Source organism: Pungitius pungitius, chromosome 10 (assembly GCF_949316345.1).
Source record: "Pungitius pungitius chromosome 10, fPunPun2.1, whole genome shotgun sequence".
NCBI lineage: Eukaryota > Metazoa > Chordata > Actinopteri > Perciformes > Gasterosteidae > Pungitius > Pungitius pungitius.
The window spans coordinates 3,764,412-3,788,970 of NC_084909.1; the positions used below are offsets into that span (position 1 = coordinate 3,764,412).

The following is a 24,559-nucleotide window of genomic DNA, read 5'->3' on the forward strand; positions in this document are numbered from 1 at the left end:
GTTCTGTAACCACATTCCACACCAGGCGGATCATCGGGTGGAGGAACCTCGTGGACGCAGAGAGGCACCAGATGGTTTCAGTGTAAGCAGTAAACACATGGAAGGTCAGTGAAGATGCTGACTAGTAAACACACACATGACAGCAAGTAGCATTCTGTCCTAAACTTAACACTTGTTGCTTGAACCTATAGTTTTTTACTACCTGAACCTGAGTGTGAGTTGTTTCCTGGCTCTCGAATAACACGTCAGGAAAACGTCAGGAACACGTCTCACACAGAGCATCATTTTGAAGTGTTTACTATAAGCTTTGCTCACCTTCCTTTGGGCAAGCGTCATGAGGCGTATACGGACATGAGTAACAGCTGGTCTGTTTGTGACACCATAAGGACATGAGAAATCGTGAGACGTATGTTACATTAATACGCTTGTTACAGGATGTCTGGTGTCAGTGGGCCTCTTTAATCTAAAGCATCTGCAAACACACACAAAGGGGGAACCTGCATCTGTCCATGATCATGTTGTGCCACAGGACTTTTTCAGTGCAATTCAAATTAATTTGATCATTTCAATTTTAAGCAGTGAACATAAATAATTTAAATAATATCACTTCTTCCCACAGAAAAGAGATGATTCATTTTTCCGATTAAACCAAAATAATGTAGAATAATGTGCATCAAGGAGCAGTTTGTGTACATGTTTACATTGAAAAAACCTTTATAAACAAACAATAAACCTTTGTGTCTCAAATGGAAAAGATCTCTGCTAAAAAAACATTTATATGAATTAGGAAAGTTGTCATTTGATGCAATAAACATTTTAAAGCCAATAAACAAACAAACTGGTGCAATGAATATTTATTCATTACAAAACAAATGAGAAGGGTGATGAGCAAAGAGGGTGTAAAGGTACAAGATTCCTGAGGTTCAGAGAGATAACGTGACATAAGATAAGAAAACCGAAAGTTCCGCAGAGTGATTCTGCTTCTCAGTGCGCACAGGAAGTCACATGTCTCTATGGGCAGGCTGCCATGAACAACAGTTTTAAAAGGTTAAACTTTTTTTAACTAACGGTCAGTGTGAACTAGTTCATGTGGAAAGTTCACTTTCCACATGAACTAGTTCATAGTTCCGTTCATAGTTCAAACTTCAAAATATTTGAACTATGTTCACAGTTCCAACTAGTTCCAATCTTTTTTTCCATACGTTGCTGTGAGCTATTATTTTTCAAAATTATTGCCACAGCCCATATAGAACCACAGACAGCAATTATTTTATGAGTTTTAACACTGAAGCTATTCATCAGATTTAATCTTCATATCCAATTTTGAATCCTTATCCAACCAGGGTTCACATTAGCATTGAGGGGACAGCATTTCCCCTTTGTAGCTTTAATGTTGCTGTCCATTCACTCCACACTAGCTGCAGCGTTCACCCCTACAGTACATTCTCAAACACACGCTGCTTGAATGGTCTTTTTTAAATAAGGAATTAAAACACGACAGTTATCATTAAGGTGCAAATGTTTGCAAAGAAAGGTCAGATTCCTCCCATCCTCACCGACCTTGTCAGTAACTTCATAAAACTCAAAACAATTATTATACGCCCCATCTTTGCTACACGCAGCCGTCGCCTCCATGCATGTCTTTTTTTTTTGATGACGCATGCGCGGTGCAACACTGGAGGCTGGTGTTGCCAGATTGGGTGTTTGTTCCACTACTTATTAAGGTGCGTTTACGGTGTGTTTTCTATAGAAATCTGGCACCCCATTGAACGATGTTAACCTGAAAGAACGTGCCGTTCACAGACACCAGAATGAAGGAGTTCACAGTAACGTTCATCGGGCATTTATACACTACGTTCAGTTCACGTTCGCCCAAAATATGATTGAGTTCATGAACTATCGTTCAATGAACGCGTTCAGGCACAACACTGCTAACGGTTACTCACATGATATACAGGTGCAGCAGTGGGCCCTGATGGCCGCTTGGATGGCTTCTCTTCCATCAAACTTGATCAACTGACCTTGACAACTTTCGAAGTCTGGATCTTCTACTTGGATCTGATTCTGACTAAGCTGCTTAAGGAATTTTTTCATTTAGTTAGCACGGATATTATGAGTCTATCTTGACAGGACATGTACCACGGTCCTTCGTTGGGCGACGTCATCAGAAAACAGCGCATAAACTTCCATTGTTATGCAGACGATTCTCAACTGTATCTGTCGATCAAGCCAGAAGACACCGCTACTGCTATCATCATCATTATTACTCATTTAAATATTAATCATATAACTATTACTGCCATCATGAACCAACATTACCCTTTCCTAAAGTCTTTGTGCTTTCCCTCCCCACTGGATGGTGGTTCTACCTGATGGTGGTTCGCCCAGCAGAGATGTTCATGTGGACCTGGCTGCTCCGTTTTCTGGTGACGGAAGCCAGCGTTTGGAGACACGCGCACTTCGACCAGTTCACACGCCACGTCTTGAGAAGACGGTTTGGCCACCGTCCGTTCGTTACTAAGCAACAAAGAACGCGCGAGCACACGTGACAGGTGGAGGCTTTTGATAGAACTGCTCAGTGCAGGTGGAAGAAAACCCGGAGGACACAAGAGTGAAAAACCCTTCATGAAACCAACGGTCATGGTCGTGTCAAAAGCGTTGCGAGTAAACAAAGACAACAAAGTGTTGCGTTTAGGTTCCTGGTTCTCATGAGGTCGGCGGAGCTTTACACTCTTGCAAATGTGTTAAATATCCTTGGCAACGAATGCTTTGCTACTTGTCAAAAGCCAAAGCCTTTTATGTAATGATTTTTCACATATCATTTATATTAGCTCACACAAACATTTCATCCATTTGTTCCTGGCCCCTCTGTCAAATGTTAGAACGCATTGTGGCCCCCTCCGTGCTATAGACCTATCCTAGGAGGGATATCTAATAGACAACTTAAGTACTGCAAGCTAAACTATTATGCAGTTGTAGACAAAACACAGGGGGTCTGGGCCTGAGAAGGGAAGAAAAGGAGTTTGACTAAAACCAGACTAAAATGTTCTGAGTTTTTGTTGACTAAAACTAAGAAGGATTAAAATGACTAAATGTGACTAAAACTAACATGCATTTTGGTCTAAAAGACTAAGACTAAATCAAAAATAGCTGCCAAAATAAATACTGGATGGTGGTTGTCCCCGCAGTGGTCCTTTTTTGAATGAATGATCTGTGTTTCTGCGTCATAATCGTTATTCCTCCTGGACGGACCAATGATACGTCACTATTTAAAAATTGCTGACGCAAGCAATTGTGGGACGGAATGATCTCCTTTCCAGGTGCATCGAGGCTCCTTTCCTTAGCATTAGAGAACAGAACAGCACAGTCTCACCCTGGCTGGTTTGAGGGGAATAAATGTGCTGATGACGAATAACACATCAGGAAAACGTCACTAACACGTCAGGAACAGGTCAGGAACACGTCAGGAACACGTCTCACACAAAGCATGAGTTCCTCATGAGGGATCCTTCAAAAAGCCCGACGTCCTGCCTGTGGCTCGGTTCAGACGGCGGCCGTCGCCCCCCCGCGGGCACCGAGGGCATGTGGTACCGCAGACTCTTCCAGAAGCTTCTGTTGGCTCCGCGGGTGCTCCTCCACCGCAGAGCGCCTTGCCTCCTCCTGACGTAGCGCATGGACTCGGGCAGGCGGCTGTAGTCCACGGGACCGCCTGGTGGATCAGAGTCCCACGTCAATGTCCACTTCATATGGAAACACGTACATTTAAAAGCCCCCCCCCCCCCCCCCCCTTGTTTGTGGATAAAAGCAGAGTCCATCCTCACCCACTTCCACCAGGATGACCCGGGGGTCGTTAGAGGTCAACGCGTCGTGGAGGCCGACCTTCTGCTCGTAGCACAGCTGGCCCTCTGTTCTTCCATTGAGGGGGGGGGTCGTCTCAGGTGATATGATGATGATCAGTCTGCGGCAGCGGCGCACCGTGGCGGCGATGACATCATGCACCGCTGGAAGAGACGGCACACAGGAAACAAGTCAAAAAACAACGGGACCTTCAGGTGAAGGACAGAGGAAATGTTGGAATGAAGGAATACAATCCCTGAACAACCTTGAGGTACGTGCACTACAACGCCTCTACATCTGCTCCCTTTACAGAGTTAGTGAACTCAAATGAGCTGCAATATTAAAATGATGAAGACATCCTCTCATGCTGTTGTCCTCTGAAAGGTGCAGTACTACAGCCACGTGCACAGATGGACCCCCAAACCCCTGCCCTTTTGCCCCTGAATGCTGGAGCCCAATCTTTTCTTCATTCGGCAATATTTAGGAATAAAAGTGACTCTCTTTGTCATCAATTCCCCCCAAAATGTGTTTTGATATCTGACAGAACATTTGAGCCCCTCCTCTCCTGCTCCTGTGAAGTTCCTTTAATTTGTTCAGTTTGGATTTACAATATTTGTTGATTATCTGGTTATATAATACGGCCTTGTTTTGTCTGTTTTTGCCTGATATTCATTTATTAATTTAATTTGTTATTTAAAATGTTTTTGTCAATGGGTGCCCTTTTGTTTTGCTTTGAGAACATGTCTGTGCACATGCCTGCAGAACTGCATTGAGAACTTTAATACTTTAAATACATGTGTAACTGGTAAGGAAGGAGGCATCTTGGGTCTGTGCTTCTTCTTTATTTTTAAATTTGCAGATTTCAAGCAGTGAATATTGCATTGAAGTGTCCCTGAATGCATCACTTAGGAACCAAGCAATTACAGTAACGTGAGAAAATGAAATAAAACTGAACTGGGTCTGTTCCACGTGCATTCTTTACCTTCTCCGGGGCAGTCGTCCCTTCCCGGGATGTACAGGGAGTAGCCGTGTTGTTTCTCCAGCACCTCAGGAAGGACCCCCAGGGCCAGGCTCTCAGTCTCAGCTGACCTCGGGGCGTCGGGGGGGAGGAAGCTGACGTAGGCGTCGTAAATCTTCCCATCAGGAGCTGCTGGGGAGAGAGAGAGAGAGAGAGAGAGAGATAGAAAACGTGGAGCAAACGGGGGCAGGGAGAGATTTACGGGCAGAACTATTCCACCCGGCAGAGCGCACCTCGCTTGGAATAGGTTCTCAGCAGCTTCCTGTGGGCCAACACCAGGTCCACTCTGAAGAAGACGAGGGCCGCGAAGAGCAGCAGGAGAGCCAAGGAGGAGGAGAGGCCGAGGGCCACGGCGGTGTAGAGGGCCCTGTGGTCGGCTGGAGAGGAGGAGGAAGGGGAGGAGCAGGAGGAGGCACGCTGGTTCAGACACAAGCAAGCAGTCTGGTGGAGACTCTTATCTCTTAATATCTCTTCTCTTATTTCAGAATCCCAGCAGAACTCGTCATTTTATTTGGGTTTGTTTGGTCAAATAAGACCTGAGGCGTGTGGGAGATGTTTGACCAAACAAGTTCTCCCTCATAATTAAAAGAAAGTGAGGAGAGAGAACCACATGTTATGTACCCACTAGATATTAACACAGTAGGGGTTAGGAGGCCGTTTCCACGAGAGGACTCATTATGTGTGCTTTGTGTAGTTATAACTTATTCTTTCATATGCAACATCTGTTCTATTGTCGGTTTAAATTCAATGGAATGAAGAGATTCATGTCAGAGATTTGTAGTTGTAAAGTAATTAATATCTTTTCTCTTTTCTCTCGTGTTCATGACTTTTGGACAAATGAGGGAAAAGGTTTCCCAGTAAATTCCTGATGATTTCTTTCCTCCTGGGAGTCAAGCTCCCAGCTTCCCAGCAAGAATCCAACTTTCCAAAATTTTCTTCCAGGGAAGTCTTTATTTATGTAACTTGGTAACACCTTGTGCCTAAAGTCTATGTATAAAGTTGCTTCCCCCGCTCACATCCCGAGGTGCACTTCAGCCTCTTGTGGCCGAACAGGGTATCACAACAACAAGCAGAACCTCTTGGTAAGTTCTGAAGTCATAAGCACACAGGGAGTACCTCCCCGGCCGTGCACACCTCTGGGTTGATCCTGTCTTTAATATGTCCGGTGACTGTAGTGTGTCATGGAAGAAGGAGAGAAGCAGGAAGAAAAGGAGATGAAGATATACCTTCTTGAAGCCTCACAAAGCCCTCATGGAATCCGCCCGGGTTCAACACGCAGCAGGAAATGGGCACATTCAGGAAGTGGCGGCGGACGTTAGAGATGGAGAGAGTGGACTTGCCGTACACCATCCCTCTCTGGTGTTCACTGAAAGGGGCGGGGCCAATAAGCCAATCAATCAATCGATCCCTCAGTTATCAAGTCGAGCTACCAGGAGGGAAATGAAGGTGTGTTCTTCATGCTGTCTCTTCTCTCCCTGTGCTTCATTTAAAAAGCTCCAAAGGCCAGATTCAGCATAGAGGAGGCAGACATTAAATCTTTGCATCGGAATTTGATTTGGTGACTTCATCTTCGCCTGAGTCATCTTCACCGGAAAACTCATCTTGTTTTTCTTCTAGCAAATAAACCATGAATAAACTCACAAGTGCCAGGAGTGGCGGAGTTCCTCGTGCCCGTCGGCGTCAGTCTCGTTCACCGTCCAGTACATGAACGTCTCCTGGTCCTCGCTGAAGCCGATGGAGGCCAAGCACTCCAGCTCCACCCTCGCCCCTGTGGAGCGAAGCACGCAGGGAAACCCTCTCCATCACTGACGGGAAGCAGTGCACGTTGACTTCTGAGAAGATGTGCAGCATGGCTTAAGAGGAAGTACATCGTATATGGGATTTATTTTGTGTACCCCTACAATGTACTCAATATGTCTCAACTGCTGCTGATGAAGTTTCGTACTTGATGTCACAAGCCCCCACATTTCTAGAGCCCCTCACAATTAATTACATTTCATTTAGATTTCCCCAACCAAAGAAGTTTAATTAATTAAATTAATTTTACCATATTTATTTAATGAATTAAACTATTTTATTAAATGGACTTGATTCTTTTTTATTTGATTATAAGTTTATTTTTTAATTTAATTAGACTTTTTATTTATCTTATTTTACCGCGGTCAATGTTGAACGAATGACTAGTCTGTTCATTTCAAATGTTCAAATGCGGAATAGAAACACACCACCAACTCAGCAGATGACTCAAACCAGACAGACATAGATAGAGTGTGTGTGTCTGTGTGTGTGTGTGTGTGTGTGTGTGTGTTACCACGCCAGTGGTCACAAGCGGTGAGAAAGTGTCACTACCTTCTTCAACCACCACCACTTGATCTTGAGGGGACACCACCTCGGGCTTTACAGCAAGCGTATCTTCGATCCCTTAAAACACACAACCGGTGCAACACGTCAGATCACAGTGTGATCAGACAGAACACCCATACACACACACACACACACACACACACACACACACACACACACACACACACACACACCCTTGTCAACGGTCACCCAGATGCTGCGTGCAGCGGAGTACGTCCGGCCGTCCACGTTGACGTCGACCAGGCAGGTGTAATTCCCAGAATCCCCCTGAGAGGCAGCAGAGAGCCTCATGATGCCACCATCGTCCACAGTGACGCGTCCTCCTCCCTCCATGGGCCGGCAGTCCTAAAGTCCCCGAAAGCACAAAGACTTCATGCAAGAAGGGGGGGTCGAGGTCAGAGGACCTCTCTCACGACGTGTTTTTTTCTGGGTCATAAATGTGCATAACTGCATGTTTTTAATACGCAGCAAACAAGCCATTTAAATCAAGGGAGCTGTGTTAGCCTCGCGCCGCATGCTAAGCTATAAGCTAACAGACTGCTGGCTGTAAGTTTATCTCCTGGAGATAAAGCACAAAAAGGTCTGAATGTTGCTAAAAAAATACAACATGTTCCAAACTCCCTGTTTTCATTTATAAAGCCCACAACAAGTCCTTCTTCAAAGTGACACTCTGGTTTGATCAAACAGCTTTATTGGAGGATAAATAGTGTTAAATAGAGTTTGTTCCAAGCTGAGTTTGTGAGATCGATTTCAGATGAAGCTCAGAGGCTCACAGCCTGCCGCATGTCAGCTGAAGCAGCAGAGGGCAGCGCTGCATTTATCGAGTCTAACCTAACCTAGTCGTAACCTAGCCAGGCTCTATGTCTCCTTGTGCTTCCACTTGTTGTTCCTTCAAATGGAACCGGGAGTAGAGATGAAATTATGCTCGTGCACGTTGACACCTGGTACCTTCATCCAGCGCACGCTCCTGGTGAGCTTCAGATTGAAGATCTCCGTCTGCTTGCAGGAGAGACTTCCAGGGACCTCCAGGAAGAGGGACTTGTCCTCAGACGGGTCGGGGCACATCCGTCTCGACACCGACACCCTGAACGTGGCTCTCAGCGCTCCGGAGGGGTCCCTGAAGAGGAGATGAGCTTGATTTTATCCAGTTACTAATTACTAAAGAAAAATAACGAATAACCTATACAACATTTCCAGCAGAACACCAGAAGGACTACCTTTTCTCACAGGTGTAGAATCCGTCATGAGACATCTGCACTGGTAGAAACCACAGCATTCCTTCCCTGACCTCCACCCCGGGGGGCAGGCTCGGGTGGCGCCCCCCCCCTCTGCTCCACGTCACGTTGGCGTGGTTGCCCGCGGAGAGGCAGCTCAGGAGGAAGAGGTGGCCGATGCTGACGCGGTAAGTGTCCGTCTCCCCATCGTGGTCTGGGTGGGACAGTGAGGGGAGATTAGCTGTTTGTCTGTCAATGCTAACAACATTAGCATCGTAGCAGCAGGTGAGGAAGCACAGGTGAGAGAAGAGGGAATGATACATGTATAATTATGATAAGCTTAACCACTTATTTTAATCCACTCATCATCAGACATTGCAGACACCCCCAGAATGTGACCAAAGAGAGCTTGAAATGTTTTGAGTCTTAGGTTTTAAACTTGAACATCTCCCAACATTTCATTCTATGGTGTTATTACAGTGGATTGCTGACATATACTGTGAAAAAGGAAATTGTGAAATCTATACACAATTTCCTTTTTTCTTCCGCATTAGCAAAGACGTTTATATTATGAAATAACTGTATCAATTTGAGTTGTTTTGACAGTACATTGCGTGGCTTTTAACAAGCGTAGCCGTTGGTTTATATAGTTTACTGTGGCACTTGAACGCACCACGACATCAACTTCCTTTGGCGGGCTCGAGTGGCTGTGGACGTACGTTAATGTTACGGATACGTTAAGTTAGTGGATAGATACAGGCTGCACGGTTTAAAAAGTAGAAGCAAATGAACAAACAGACATCCACTAATCTAGATAATCGGAAGCAAGGAGAGAAGACACAGCTTGGGGATATTTCTGCGTTTACCGGGAGGCTGGTGCTGATATCCATGCTAGCTAACGCTCACTAGCTATCTGCTAGCTTAACAAACGAGTGCATCAACGTCTTCCTGGCTGGGAAAAAGAGGAGCCGTTGGAATAAGTATGGCGGTGATCACCTGTGCATTAAGGTAGGTAAAGAACTAACACGAGAGCACTGTTGGCCTGCCAGCTACAGTTGGTCAGATAGTATCTAGAGAAGGCACTTAATATTTAAGGAATAAGGTACAAGAGGCTGTACTCTATCGTCCATTAAATCCAGCGTTCTGGATGGTTGAGAGCAGGGGTGAAAGTCGTTTTTATTTCTTGGTGCTACTATGATACAGGCTTAATGCGCGCGCGAATATTTCACTTAGCCTAATTATTTATTATTTATTTGTTTGTTTATTTACTGTATTGTAGTCTACCTATCAAGAATTCACTAGGGCTTCTTATCACTCTAGTATCACTCTTTAACCCACCTGTATCTGCTTTTGATAATGAATAAATTGCAAACACTTGATTTCAACATTTATTTATTTTTTAGCTGAATAGTTAGAACAGAACAGTGGAACAGAACAGAAAAGGTAAAACACTTATGGAAATAAATTCCATAAATAAATTATTATCCTCCTGTTCCTTTCTCTTCCTCCTTTTCTGGCTTCCTGAAGCATAATTCCGCTTCATGATGACTGCCGACCGATGAGGTTTTGTTTTTTGCTCACGAGAGGGGCCCCTTGAGGGGGATCCCGATAACCGTGTCATTGCACTTTACTGCATTGACTATCAAAGGGGCGCTCACACAGTTTGTCGTTGCATTTTATTCTTAACCAGTCGTTGTCTTGGGGCCCCAAGGCAGCTCGGCGCCCCAAGCAATTGCTTGTTTTGCTTGCCTTGTCGTGACGGGCCTGTGCGTGTGTCGAAATTTCTTCCCGGCCAGTACCGGCTTACTTTCACCCCTGGTTGAGAGGGTCACGAGGGGTGCATTATTCAGCGATAATGTACAGTTCACATTGACCCGAGCGTTCCATATCACCGCGCACTCAAGGTAACACGTTAGATTTTGCGCGACCGGTAGTTGACATTTTAGCTTTTAGCTCGGTGGCGATCGCGAAAAAAGCCCGCAAATCCCACACAGTTGATCATGTTTAACGTGGGAGCCCGGAAAAGTCTGGTCATCAGCCAAACCAAACAGCACAACGCAGCACCAGCAGAACCTTGTTTCGCAGCATCACCACGGCAACGCAGGAACATTTGAAACGGCAGCGTGCTGGAGCCACCGTCTTCTCCTCGTGAGTATGTTTAGTTAACTAAAGTAACGCTAGCCTTGTTAGCTTATCGTAAGATTTACACTCACATGATGGAGAACAGGATGTCTCATGGAGGATACTTGCTAACGCTATTATGCTAAATGCAATGTAATAAATGGTTGAATTATTGTAGCTTGTCTTTTTCAGTAGCGAAAAGTGATCGGTGGCAGATGGTGATGGGAACGCTATGTATCGACTCGGTTATCAAAACATTGACCCGTTTCAGGCTTTATGAGCAAATACAGAATCCCTTTGTTTTCGTTTCTAAAGTGTCGAATTAAGACATACCTTTATATCACTTTATTTAAGTATTTATTGCAGGTCGCTGTGATGTGCCAGATTCTCAATAAAGAAAAAAAAAAAACATTAACGGCACACCCACGGTCATGAAGATACAATCGTTCTACGTTACATGGACTTGGCATGAATACCCAACTGAGCTCGGCTTGAGCCGCTCTGAAAAAGGATCCTACCTCAACGACCGGGGAACCCGATCTGCCGCTCTGACAGGAACCTGCCACAGACCACTTTTCGCACTCGGCGTCACTCGTTGTTCGTTCTGAAGACTAGAGATCTACTGTAGCATAATTCAAACTATGATACTAAAGCCTACAACGTGATAATTAAAGCTCTAATATCATGATTACATTTGTCTTAACTTGTTACTCAAATACATTTGAAGTTCAAAATCCAACATTGTAGACTGCTAAAAGGACCCTTCAAGAGAAAGGGGCGTAATCTTGGTGACATGGGGAATAACAAGGGAGCAGGATGTGAATGTGTGTTTGTTTCCACGCTCCGACACTGTTGTAAATAATCGTTAGATTAGTCCACTTATTGAAAAAATAATCCAGTTGGAGCCCTAATTCCGGCAGAAAGTCTTCAGACTATATTTAAAATTAAAACACAAACATTAATTTTCGAGGGTCTTTATGAACAGGAAAAGCAGTGTCACACAAGACTCTTTATTAATATATAGTGACATCTGAGTGGCTTTTCCTTCACCTCTGTAATTCAGATCTCTTAACCCGACAATGCTTTCCTATAAGCCTTGTTAACCCTTTGCCTAGTAAAGGTTATGGAGACAGAAAGTTGAAGAGTCACCAAATATTTAACTGCGTGTCATAAAAGAAAGAGAGACTCACCGTGAGCCGCAGCGAGTGCAGCAGCAGCCAGCAGTAGGGTCCAGCCCGCTGCCATCGTCCTTGTTGGTGCGAGGATACACGTTAGCTTTCATTAAAGTTCCCTGTGAGTCCTCCGACATGGCTTCATGCTGACTCAGGCTGCTCGACACGTTTCCTAACGTCTCTGCTTCCAGTAAAGGGAAGTTAGCGAGGTGTCGTTTTCACGGCTCAATAAAGCAAGAGGGAAGGCAGGGCCTAAACACTCCCGGTAAAGTCCCAGGAAGTTCCACCGAAGCCTCGGGTCAAAGTCCTGCTGAAAGGGTTAGTTCTCTCCTATAGACATGCGTATATATACACTCACCGGCCACTTTATTAGGTACACCTGTCCAACTGCTCGTTAACACTTAATTTCTAAGCAGCCAATCACATGGCGGCAACTCAGTGCATTTAGGCATGTAGACATTGTCAAGACAATCTCCTGCAGTTCAAACCGAGCATCAGTATGGGGAAGAAATGTGATTTGAGTGACTTTGAACGTGGCATGATTGTTGGTGCCAGAAGGGCTGGTCTGAGTATTTCAGAAACTGCTAATCTACTGGGATTTTCACGCACAACCATCTCTAGGGTTTACAGAGAATGGTCCGAAAAAGAAAAAACATCCAGTGAGCGACAGTTCTGTGGGCGGAAATGCCTTGTTGATGCCAGAGGTCAGAGGAGAATGGCCAGACTGGTTCGAGCTGATAGAAGGGCAACAGTGACTCAAATAACCACCCGTTACAACCAAGGTGGGCATAAGAGCATCTCTGAACGCACAGTACGTCGAACTTTGAGGCAGATGGGCTACAGCAGCAGAAGCCACACCGGGTGCCACTCCTTTCAGCTAAGAACAGGAAACTGAGGCTACAATTTGCACAAGCTCATCGAAATTGGACAATAGAAGATTGGAAAAACGTTGCCTGGTCTGATGAGTCTCGATTTCTGCTGCGACATTCGGATGGTAGGGTCAGAATTTGGCGTCTACAACATGAAAGCATGGATCCATCCTGCCTTGTATCAACGGTTCAGGCTGGTGGTGGTGGTGTCATGGTGTGGGGAATATTTTCTTGGCACTCTTTGGGCCCCTTGGTACCAATTGAGCATCGTTGCAACGCCACAGCCTACCTGAGTATTGATGCTGACCATGTCCATCCCTTTATGACCACAATGTACCCAACTTCTGATGGCTACTTTCAGCAGGATAATGCGCCATGTCATAAAGCTGGAATCATCTCAGACTGGTTTCTTGAACATGACAATGAGTTCGCTGTACTCAAATGGCCTCCACAATCACCAGATCTCAATCCAATAGAGCATCTTTGGGATGTGGTGGAACGGGAGATTCGCATCATGGATGTGCAGCCGACCAATCTGCGGCAACTGTGTGATGCCATCATGTCAATATGGACCAAACTCCCTGAGGAATGCTTCCAGCACCTTGTTGAATCTATGCCACGAAGAATTGAGGCAGTTCTGAAGGCAAAAGGGGGTCCAACCCGTTACTAGCATGGGGTACCTAATAAAGTGGCCGGTGAGTGTATATATATATATATACATATCAAGGCACAGATCTCTGCCCGTCTGACTGACATCTATCAGGGGATGAAACACTTTAACTTACCTTGTGCTGAGGCTTAGAGACAGCGTACCTGGGCCTCGCTCTGCCCTTCTTGATGCTGAGTTTTTCCATCTTCACATCAATTCAAACCGCTTCCTTCACGCCTTCATTCAGTTTCCCACTCGACAGAAGAAGAAAAAAGTACCTGTGGTTTTGTCGTTTAGGTGAACCGGAATGATAGAGCTTAAAGTAGAGCATCTGCTCAGAATGTAGGCCAGCAGACTGTGAAGAAACCCAACCTTGAAAGCATTCCTAATAGCATTAAAGCATGGAATTAAAACGATTTTGGGGATAAATGTCATTTTGATTCAGTTATTGAATTGTTTTGAATATTTATTTTCATTCTTCATTTATCTATTTGTCATCTATATTTGAGGTCTTTTCATTTGCAGATCTTATTTTTTTCATGTTTCAAACCTTTTGGGCGTGACCGCATAAAGGAAACCATACACAAAGACCTTTCATCCCCTCATACGCTCTACTCAGGAAACTGACGTTTATTTTTTGCCTCAATGCAACAACCAAAAGGGCCAATTCATTTAAATCTTTGTGGAATTCCTATATCATCTCAACATTTTGAGAATTGCGGTTCAGTGTTAAAATCATACAACTCTCTCCATATTTGAATCAAACAGAGCTTTCGTATTGATCCTATTACATGATTAAAAAGATTATTCAAATACACTCAAAATGTAACCCTTTTAACAACTTTTCATATCTTTTTACCTGGATCATTTCCATCCCTGTTATTACAAAATGATAAAAAAGATCATTTCAACGGCGAATAGAAAGGAACTTGATTCATTGCAGCTGTGAGGTAAAAGAAAGAAGGAGAAATGTGTAGTTTATGGGATGTTCCATTTATTGACAGAGTAGACAACCGGTCGATTACACTCATTGGAAACGTTTTCACACATTGTGTTGACATGTGTCTTTTTTCCATGATTAGAATATACATTTCTGTCACACATGTTGCTCTCCTGTCTTTCACTCTTCACATTTTCTTAGCTATGGCTCAATAACTGCATGATGAATTAATTGCATTGATTTAATATCAATTTCAGTTTGCTTACTACTCAGCAGGAGGTACTTTCGTTCTTACACATATTTACACGTTTTGTCTTACGTACATGTTAAAGTCAGTCTCCTCTGTGTCCATTTAGCCCCGATGATCACACGTGACCTGCTGTCTCAGCAAAGCGTCCTGTGATGCTACTTGAAGGGCTTTCACATGAAGAGAAGCTTTCTAATGGCGTCCCTCTGCTGCGAGGCTCAAAGTGTCTCCGTCAACCTTCCCACTCTAGCAACGCGCTAAGGAGCCGGAGCCGACCGCAGGCCAGCTGAGAAGACGCCCATTTGTCCCTCAAAGAGCCCACGCGCTACATTAAGATATAATTCAAACAGATTGAGCCCAGCCTCCTTGCAGCGGTGTGAACACAACCTGTAGAGACCAAAACCTTGTTTTTGTACCCAGCAGTAAATGTGGTTTACGACACCAAGCTGAAAGCAGCTCGTCTCCGGTCCAGACTCATCACAAGCTCAGCAGGGCTGTTTTTTCAGGGTACGTCCCTCTCTTCCCCCTCACCGGCATGCGATACCTCATCTCCTTCCAGAACCGGGAGGAGGGGGACAGGGACGCGGCGGGGCCACCCGTCTCTTCGTCCTCGCTCGTCCTCGCGTTCGGGTTCTTCCACCAGCGCACGGCGCCCTGCTTCTTCCTCAGGTGACGCACCGACTCGGGGAAGAGAGCCAGCTGAGCCGGGGAGATCGGTTCCAGTTCCACCAGAATCACCTGAGGGAAGGAGCCGGTTAGAATCCCACTTCCTGTTCTGAGCATGTGGCCGAATAACTAAGGGCATTTGAGTTTTATCTGTCTCTCGGCCATCTGGAAATCGGTATTATTGTCAAATGCAGTTTTTCTTTGCGATTTCCTTCATCATTCTCTTTACTGGATTCCATAATTGTCACCTTGAGAGACCTCTCCAGCAGCGCTCTGTGCATCGCCGTCACACACTCCAGCTGCTGCCTGGTGTCTGAGTATACGTCCTCACTCTGAGAGACATCGTTGTTGTTGTTATTGCTGCCCGTGCTGCTGGCGTGTCTCTTGCCGGTGAAAGTGGCGGCGGTGTAGATCAAGAGGAGACGGCGACTGGCTTGTATGTTCTCCTCTACGGAGTCCACGACCGCTGCAGGGAGGAAAGACAAGAGCTTTGCTGGGTTCCCAGAGGAGGAGATTCCCCCGCTTTCTCCATAAGGGTGTAGCTAATTTAAGTCAATAACATCATATATCAACAGAGAATACACCTGCAGCTGCTCCATTTCAAAAAGACAACAGCGTTAGAGATTTCAGGTTTTGAGTGGCCTGCACTTGATTTTAGTATAGCCATTTGCCGTGACCTTTTCTACCGACGCATTTGTAGGTCACTAAAGGCCTCTCCGGGCCAGTATGGAGAAGCGGAGACTATCAGAAAAAATGACTTGTCTCATCTTTTATTGCGGGCTCCCCCCTAAAAAGAGAAAGGTCTGTGCGACCCGTAGTGGACTTACCGGCCCCGGGCATGCAGTCCCGGCCCGCGATGAAGAGTTTGTATCCGCAGGACATCTCCAGCACTTGGGGCAGCGTGCAGAGGGCAAAGGCCTCCACCTGTTTGCTGAATCCGAGGGCGCAGGGCTGAGGGTACGCCACGTAGGCATCGTACGACTTCCCATCACAATCTGACGCAGGGTAAACAGAGTAAGAAGAGCTCTTTGAGGATATTTTTTGGGGGGTTCAGTCTTCACGGTGCAAGGACCGAGCAGAAGAAATTCTCCTTTTTTAAAATGATTTTTCTAACTCTGATTGTGTCACTCTGCACAGAATACATGTTTGAGCATGTTTTCACAGCGGAGCTGTACTTTCATACATGGGTACAAATCAGGGCCACAGAGAGCGAAAGCTGCTTTGGGTTGTGAGGGTTGACATCAGATTTTGAGGTTTTGATGCTGTTCCAATGTGAGCAAACAGTCGTGCATGTCGAAAGGTTTCTCTGTCGCACCAACGAGCAGGCATTTCACCAGCGCTGTGGTGGGTTAGTTTCCTTTTGTTTGCGCTCGCTGTTGACACATGTGGTTGTGTGGGGGCAGATCTTAGGTGATGTGTGTGTCTCACCATAATTCTTTTTTTTATTTCAGTAAGCCTGTACTTGGAGATGAAAAAATGCGCAGTTTAGTGTTACCTGTGTTTGTGTAGAGGATTGGAAAGGTTCTCCTGAACCACAGCACGATGTCCAGCTTAAAAACGTAGTAGGTGACGATGCTGACAATGAAGAGCACCATCACTCCACCCAGCGCCGATCCAATGGGGACTATTACGTTGGGATCTGTCACATCACACAATCAGAAATCCCTGCATCTTTAGGCTGAACTGGAATGCACAGTCGATACATCTCTGCATTTATTAAGGTGTACTGTTGTCTTGCTGTTATTTCAAGAACACGCTCTAAATGGCGCCAACTAGTGTTAAAACTAAAGATGTTTTACAGACATCAGAAAACTACTGTTTTTTGAAAGAGTGATGGCCGATTGACGTTTGTCCACCGCTTTGCTAAGTAAAGTGGTCACAGGCTTTATTGAGGAGGAAACTAAATGATACAGAGGGATGCTTGTGTGATTCCTGCCTCATGAGCATTCTCAACTTTTACCTGCTGGTAGCAGAGTGAAATAGCTCGTGGCAATGCCCCTGGAACTTTGTACAACACAGGTGTAGTTGATGTTGAAGTCCTCTTCCATCAGCTTGGGGATCATCAGCATCCGCTCCAACCACACCCCGGTAATGGGCCTCTCCTGGTTCCACGTCCTGGTGAGGACCGAAGGACCGAAATACATTAGTTTTATACCGTTTACCTCGATTGTGTAATCGAACATTCATTATCTATCTCTGCAGCTATGGAAGTAAAGTCTTGGTTGAGGTGAAGGTGGAGGCAAGACTGCTCACCGTTTTTCGGAGGTGTAGATCCGGTCAATGCTGGTTTTGAAAATATATGAAAATTCGCCTTTCCTCCAAAAAACGTCAACATCGGGCTTCCCGACACACGGCACAAACACCAGGCACCGCTTGCTGAAATTGGAGCCTGACCACAAAACCATCCAACAATCACACAAAACCATAATCGTTCCCACCCAAACCTAATTGTATCTCAAGTCTAATCAAGGAGCTTTGCTTTGGTTTATAATTAGTGGAGAATGTATTTAGAAGCCACAGAGCCTCAGATTAATCATCTAATTCACATAGGTCAAACTAACCCCAACCCCGCCGTTGGAGTGTGGATGACTTTGCCGTACCGTTAACCGGTTGGATCGTCTGCACCAATGGTCTCGTCAGTGCGAATGTCGGCTCCTACTTTGGTTAATTGCCCTAAAAGACAGGCGGGGGCAGCCACTCACCAAACGGTGCCTTGATGATCTCATTGGCGGGTTCGCGGACTTGTGGAGCCAAAGAGTACTTTTCTGAAAAGAAGAAATACAGCTCCTGAGCTTGTGCTGCCGGTGTCAGAAGGAAACAAAAGGGCCTCTCTGTTTACCTGAGACCAGTGCCTCAATGGTCTCTGACACGGATCGCTCCATACCGCCGAGGGTGAATCTCAGCGTACAGGTGTAGTAGTGGTTGTTTTTGCGTTCCACTCCGTCGATCTTTAGTCTGGCTGTGTCCAGGTAGGTGTACCTGTCTGTCCTGTCCATTATGCGCTCACATCCCTAGAGAGCGAGAGGCAACAAAGAGGCCAGAGCTTACAGAACGGTCGCATGTAAAAACCCGATGGTGGGCGTTCACGTGGTGAACGCAATGTGAACTCACTCGGTACCACGTGACGTGGGAGGAGACGTTGTAGCTGTCCAGTTTGCTGATGTAGTCCTTCAGAGGGCAGCTCAGGATATCCGTCACCATGTTGGTCAGCGATTGGAGTGCTTTCCTCGGCCGGCCGCACTCCCCGGGTAGTGGCGGCTCCACCACCAGCTTGGTGGCCTGCCTGAAGCACCTCGACGGGGTTCTGTTGAGGATGGAGAAGACAGTTAGCGGCAGCAGGTCTTTTTCCCTCGGAAGAAGGTAAACACAGAGACCCTGCTAGTAGACTGGACACACTAACGTACCTCACTATGCTCACATAGTCCCCCGAGTCCTCTATCTTCAGGTCCAGGAACCACAGAGTCGCCCCGCTCACCAGGACGTGGCCTCTCTGGTTGCTCATCTCTCGGCCCCCCGGGTCGTACCAGCTGATGTTGTAAGGGACGCTCGTGAAGTTGAAGACTTCTGGAGACACCAAGGTGCTGTTCAGCATGGCCGCATCCCCGGGGACCGAGAAGACCCTCTCGAACTGGAGGTCGTAGTTTTTGCAGTTCTCTGAAACACAACCAAACCGCTCATTTAAAAATGATTCCACTTTATTTGTGATGCCTAAAGTGTGTCAAGCCTTTTTTAAATTGGTAACAGGCAGCTGCAGAGGGAGTACTGACATGGAGCTGGTCCTTACGTTGGAATTAATGAAAAGAATTGTGCCGATTTAACTTTCTAAAATCACTTACAGAAAAAGGCCCAGCATTTTTTGTCTTCTGCTTCCTGTTGATATAATTTTTTTCTGATATATTCATATTATGTTCCATTTTAACTGCACCTTTTAGCACAGTCCCTGCAGCTACACTAGTGGCCACATGGGGGCGGTTAAGCACTTCTGTTAAGACCGCAGGCCGAGGATACGTTTACCTTTGGCAAAAAAAACTGTAAATACCAAAAGAAGTATATCAAATGTGTGAAGCAAAGCTGTAGTTTCTGCCTCACCGCGTTCGAATCCCGCACAAATCCCGGAGAGGCCAAGTAGAAACACAAGGCTTCGCAGTGCTGATGGCTGAGTCATGGCTGAAAAACACACATTACAGAGATAAACACACAAGGAGCCGCCTGGAAGTGCTCCTGGAGGCGATTAACCGGAAGATTCAAGTCACACCGAGAAGTCACAGAAGGCTTCCAAATGCAGCGAGGCTCACCAAAGAACACAGCTGTCCTTCCCCTTTAAGAGCAACTCCTTCCTGCCTAGTATTTCCACACTCTCCCATGGATGACACATCCAGGATGCACTCACACCAAACCCCGCTTTACGCTGGGAGCTAGAAGGAGGAACGGCATTCCTGAAGGCCGCTTCATGCAAGCCAACGTTCCTCCTCAGACGGACGATTTTCTGAACACTTCCTCAGATGTCCTCTGACTTCTTTTAGTACGCCACCACTACGCCCTTTTGCTGTCACATACTATGACAACATATATTTGTTATGTAATGATCATATTCAGGAAGAAAGTGCCACGAAGTTGAACTGATCCAACTGAAAAAACAGGTTTCCAGATAGAATCACATTTGGATTGCTTCTATGAACGAGCAGGAGTAACATGTAACATGTTACCTAACTTTTTGGGAACTGCTGAATTGAGTCTAGGAAAGAATCCAAGTATTTAGTTAGGATTGATAAATATCTTGTAGTACTTGGTTAGCTTTAACAAAATCTTTCTTCTTTCTTTTGAGTCGGCCCCCTCTTGTCTCCACACTTCCTTTTCCTCCTTCAGTCATGTCAATAACATATGAGATGCTCTTGTGGGGCATCTACCAATTACGGCACATTATTTCTGCTGGGTTTTGATGTGAAACTTACACGTTGGTTTCGATGACATCTCATTGCTTCAGAGACATGAACCACGTGCTTGTGTTGTGTGGTCGTGTTCTAACAGTGTGAGGCCGTCATATAGCAGTTGATACCATCTAATGCCACCACACCACCCAGCCACACAGTGCATGTTGGTGACATCCTACACACCTCACAGAGCCATTGTTACTAGCTCAACTGGTCTCGCGTTCTGTGGTCAAATATTCGTCTTCATCTCGTTCAGGGAAATGTTTGTAAAAATGATGCAAAAGACAACAAGAATATTTTTGCATTCGCAAGGGAGGGTGTAAACATAAAATCATGCAGATACATTATATTAAATTAGGGGTGCAACTAACGATTATTTTGATAATCAATTGGTCGATTATCTTTTCGATTTATCAATGAATCGGATTTAAAAAAACGCATTAAAAACCGACGTTGCTCTTCATTAGGCAGCAGGATTGATTTTTACACCTCATCGCTGAGTGCCCCAAAAACATGGAAAAGAGCAATACAGGAGGAACAACGAGAGACCACCGAGATGCACCAACACAACTTGTGCCCAAGAGAGGAGCCTAGGTTTGCCACCCATCCCTTAAAATACAGAACTATAACCCCTATTATTTCTATTTGAGAAAAGCGCATCCCGTTTTGGATATAGGGACAGGGTTTGTTCCATATTTTCCGAGTTGTCCCCGATGTAGCATCCCATGCAAAGAATCCCACCCGAATGAAAAAATGTCTGTTCATGGCTCCTTTTTTAACTGCTCGCTGGCCAGTGGTGAGCGAGCGACTAACAACAATTTCATTTGTCACAATAGTAAGACATTAGAATCGGAATGTAAAAAAATATATCCTAAATTTGAAAAAAAATGCAAGGGACACTGAGCGGGCTATGCATCGAACTTAGTCAAGTTTGAGAAAATGTGTCCAGCAGAAAGGCGCATTGCGGTACCCGGGTAGGTTACGAAAATGAACACTTTATAACATGGTGGGTTCACTGCTTCTCGTCACCGGTCCGTGACCACTCTGTGTGCGAACAACTTAAATGTTGGTGACATTCATTTATAGTAAAATGAATTTTGCAGCACCAAAAATTATTGCACTCAATTTTAGAGAGTGTGCGATAAGTCAATTTATCGCATATTGTGACAGGCCTTGGAACAACCACACTAATCAGATTCTGTTGGGATTCATTCCCACACATATAATGCACATAACTTAAGGTTGTGAGGTTCCTTCAGACTCCAACATCCACCTTGAAGATATCATGTTTGTCTCTCAGGATGACTGGTTGGACAATGGTTTGATTATTCATTAATGTGGATCAGCAGTTTTGGGGAGTAACAGAATACAGTATTTAAAATCCAAATCTTGAGTAACTATTCCATTTAAGTTACAATTTAAATGGATGGTGTTCTGAATACAGTTACATTGTTGAAATCAGTGGATTACATTACGGTACTTTCAAATTTATTTACTCTGTAAAAAAGGGTTGTCAAACTCATTTCAGGTCCGGGCCTGATACTGCCCACTTAGAACCAACGCGGGCCGGACTAGTACAATAATATGAAGGTGAGGCGCTGACGATCCGACCAGCAAACGGTACAGGCGACGGTACGGATGGCTGGCGGCGCGGCGGTCACCCGGTGGGTCGTCCGCGCTCCATGGAAACAAATACAAATTCTCATTACTTTTGGGTGATTAAATGTGATGAAACGCATTGTTTTGGTGTAGAAACAGTGAGAAGCTGCTGCTCCGTGTCTCCCTTTTGGAGAAAGCTGCTGTATTCTTTTTTCCTCTGAGTGAACCGGGCTGAAGCTTCTGGGTGATGTGAATCTAGCGTTAGGTGTTGGAGCAGAGGCTCTGCAGGGGGTGCTGTGTTTGACATGTGGTCCGTGATCCCAGTTGTGTAACGTCTGTTTGCGGCACAGCGGAGGCCAAGGTCCAGCCGGAGACCAGGACGAGCACACCTCATGTCCTCAGGGTCCTTTTCTCCCTCTCATTTAAAAGATTCTATTTAATCAACTATGTTTATCGAACATGGTTGCTGCCCAGTATGGAACCTTCAGTTCAACGAGTAACAAGTAGAGATGAGCGAGTACAGCATTATCTGTATCTGTATCTGTTGAACCATATGAATTATCTGTATCCGTATCTGTACTTGGATTGGGCGGGGCCTAACATGAAAGTGGGCGGGGCTTAACCCGGAAGTATGAAGGCTTTAACCCGTAAGTTGTCGGGTTGTCTTGAAATGGGCTGGGCTTTAACCGTTATGCTCTTTTTTAAGCATGCAATTGACCCTTCGCAGGGAGCTTGATTAACAGGTGATATGATCAATGATACATGAACTTGAAAAACAGTACTGTACTGACGCATTTCTGCGGTTAAAACAGCATTCCTTAATTCTTATGTTCTTTTATGTTCATCACTCATTATTCTGTATCACTGATGATCATAAGAGAGAAAGGGGAAGTGTGTGTGTGGCTTAATTTGTAATAGTAATATTTAGTTATTTAACACAACTAGTGCTTGAAGAGAGCCAGCAGACGGTAAAAAAAACTCTGATGACCGGCAGAGAGAGAGGGAGAGAGAGAGAGAGAGAGGGAGAGGGAGAGAGAGTAGGTCAGTGCGTGAAGTAAAAAAAAAAACTGGTTAGAGCCGACGAAAAAAAAAAAATCTCCGACAGGCAGAGACGCAACGCGAGTCGCATTCTTAAGCACCACGTCTTAACAAGCCCCACGTTTACCTGAACTCTACTAGTTAAGAACAACAAACCGAAGTAAAGCCGAAGAAATCCCTTTAAATTTATCGGGAAAGACCCGCGAACCTGCTGACTGAGGGAGCGAGAGAGGAGTTCTGTGTATGAGTGAGCCGAGCGGGACACAGCAACACAATAAACAGTATGTGTGTATGGGAGGGGCGCTGTGACTACCAGCCAATCACAGAACGCAGACACAGACAGCTATCCAAAATGAGGACTTTTATTCAATCCAAGCACAGATATTGACTCGTATTACTCGTATAATACTCATACTCGGCAAAAGTTCTTTATCCGCTCATCTCTAGTAACAAGGTTATTTATGTGTTTATATAATTCACTAGTTGCAATAAATGTGGGCCATTTTATTCTTTTTTGGAAATAATCGATCTATTGTTTTGTTGTGTGACTTTGTTTGTCCCTGTGGACTCTGGGACGATCTGAGACCTGATGTGAGACAAAGCCCCTGCCCCCATCCTTCATGAATCAGGGTCCAGAGGAAGTCTTGGAGAGACGGAGAATCGCTGAGTAAAGCAACAAATAAAAAGAGGAATTGATCCCAGAGTGCTGGAATAGAAACCCACATGGGAATCAGTCAGGTCACAACCAGTACGGCTCCAGCTCTGTAGAACCCCAACGGGCCCCGGGGCCTCGGGTTCTTTCCCTGAGGTAGTTCATTTATAGCCGCGTGTACAGTGCATTGTGGGAAATGTTGTGCTCAGAGAGGTCCAGTTGGGGGCTGGCTGGGCTCTGCTGAAACGTTGCCGTGGGTTACTGTCTCCCAGCGTTGTTTCACGCCGAGGACTGTGAGAGGCCCCCACGTTTATCACTCAAGAACAACCTGGTTTATTCACCTCAGCTACAGTGAAGGACATTAGATCAGGTGCAACAGCAGCGTGCACTACCAACATGCACTACCAACGTTGAGGCATTTGTGCATGAGATGGAAAAGACTTCAAAGGAACTCACACAGTAAATAGATATTCGAATAAATGTTCCACACACACTGATGATGTGAAGTATGTTCTTTTTCACAAATGATGGATTTGGCTCAGTGGAATCTATCAACTGCTTCTTTAAGCTTTGTTTAGTGGAGGCAGCAGTGCGTGCGGGTTCTTTTGTGGTCACGGTTACGATATCCAGTTAGTGGGCTGAGCGTTTCCCAGAGATCGATCAGATATTTGTTGTTAGTATCATAGTAATAAGATTACAGTAAGAAAAAACAACAGAAGACTTACCTCACAGAGGCACTGGATCGACGCTCTGGAGGAAGGACGAGGGACACAGTGGAGCTACCGGAGGAAACCCGCCCCCCTCTGAGTGTGGAGTCCCACCTCCAGGGGGAGGAGAGACACTCCTGAAGGAGACAGTCTATTTACAGGCAGAATGACACCTTTCTGTAAATATCGAAGTATGAAAATCAGTTTGTGTTAGACTTCGGTGGGCCTCAAACCCACAAAAGGAATGGGATTTTTCAACAGTGAACAAGGTAATAGCAATACATTGAATGTCGTATATAGGTTCATTTTGTATTGATAATAATTAGCATTTTGCTTTATCTTCAGGTAAAAACAGACCTCAGGAACCAACTTCAAGGAGAACACCTGGCAGCTTGCCTTAGGATCTGCATCAATGGACCATCTCCTGAGGCCTTCCCTTATAATAGGGCATTAGAATCTTTTTTTAGCAAGCCCCGCAAAATCTGTTGATCTGACAGAAGTCTTTGCACATGTAGGCTGTAAGAAGTAGTATAGG

General features: G+C 45.3%; 2 protein-coding genes across 6 annotated transcripts; both read right to left on the reverse strand.

Annotated features, from left to right (window-relative positions):
• Positions 1-629: 629 nt before the first annotated feature.
• LOC119229350 (interleukin-1 receptor-like 2) lies at positions 630-11,991 on the reverse strand. 2 transcript variants are annotated; one of them, XM_062565191.1, is made up of 11 exons: positions 11,745-11,991; positions 8,437-8,647; positions 8,168-8,336; positions 7,393-7,564; positions 7,205-7,276; positions 6,497-6,623; positions 6,082-6,221; positions 5,089-5,232; positions 4,820-4,984; positions 3,822-4,001; positions 630-3,709 (listed from the first exon to the last, which is right to left on the reverse strand). In XM_062565191.1, the coding sequence occupies exons 1-11, from the start codon at positions 11,797-11,799 to the stop codon at positions 3,477-3,479; spliced, it is 1,668 nt and encodes a 555-aa protein (XP_062421175.1). In that variant the 5' UTR covers positions 11,800-11,991; the 3' UTR covers positions 630-3,476. The 2 variants fall into 2 exon arrangements, with proteins under 2 accessions (XP_062421175.1, XP_037345537.2); XM_037489640.2 differs by having other exon boundaries at positions 4,820-4,987.
• A 2,207-nt stretch (positions 11,992-14,198) lies between these two features.
• LOC119228830 (interleukin-1 receptor type 1-like) lies at positions 14,199-24,154 on the reverse strand. 4 transcript variants are annotated; one of them, XM_037488776.2, is made up of 12 exons: positions 24,043-24,154; positions 19,187-19,264; positions 18,502-18,751; positions 18,209-18,401; positions 17,937-18,108; positions 17,800-17,862; positions 17,351-17,486; positions 17,058-17,212; positions 16,593-16,736; positions 15,925-16,092; positions 15,346-15,563; positions 14,199-15,169 (listed from the first exon to the last, which is right to left on the reverse strand). In XM_037488776.2, exons 2-12 carry the CDS (start codon positions 19,260-19,262, stop codon positions 14,909-14,911), a joined length of 1,836 nt encoding a protein of 611 aa, XP_037344673.2. In that variant the 5' UTR covers positions 19,263-19,264; positions 24,043-24,154; the 3' UTR covers positions 14,199-14,908. The 4 variants fall into 4 exon arrangements, with proteins under 4 accessions (XP_037344673.2, XP_037344671.2, XP_037344674.2 ...); XM_037488774.2 differs by lacking the exon at positions 24,043-24,154 and adding an exon at positions 20,050-20,893; XM_037488777.2 differs by lacking the exon at positions 24,043-24,154 and adding an exon at positions 19,393-20,890.
• Between the last annotated feature and the right edge of the window lie 405 nt (positions 24,155-24,559).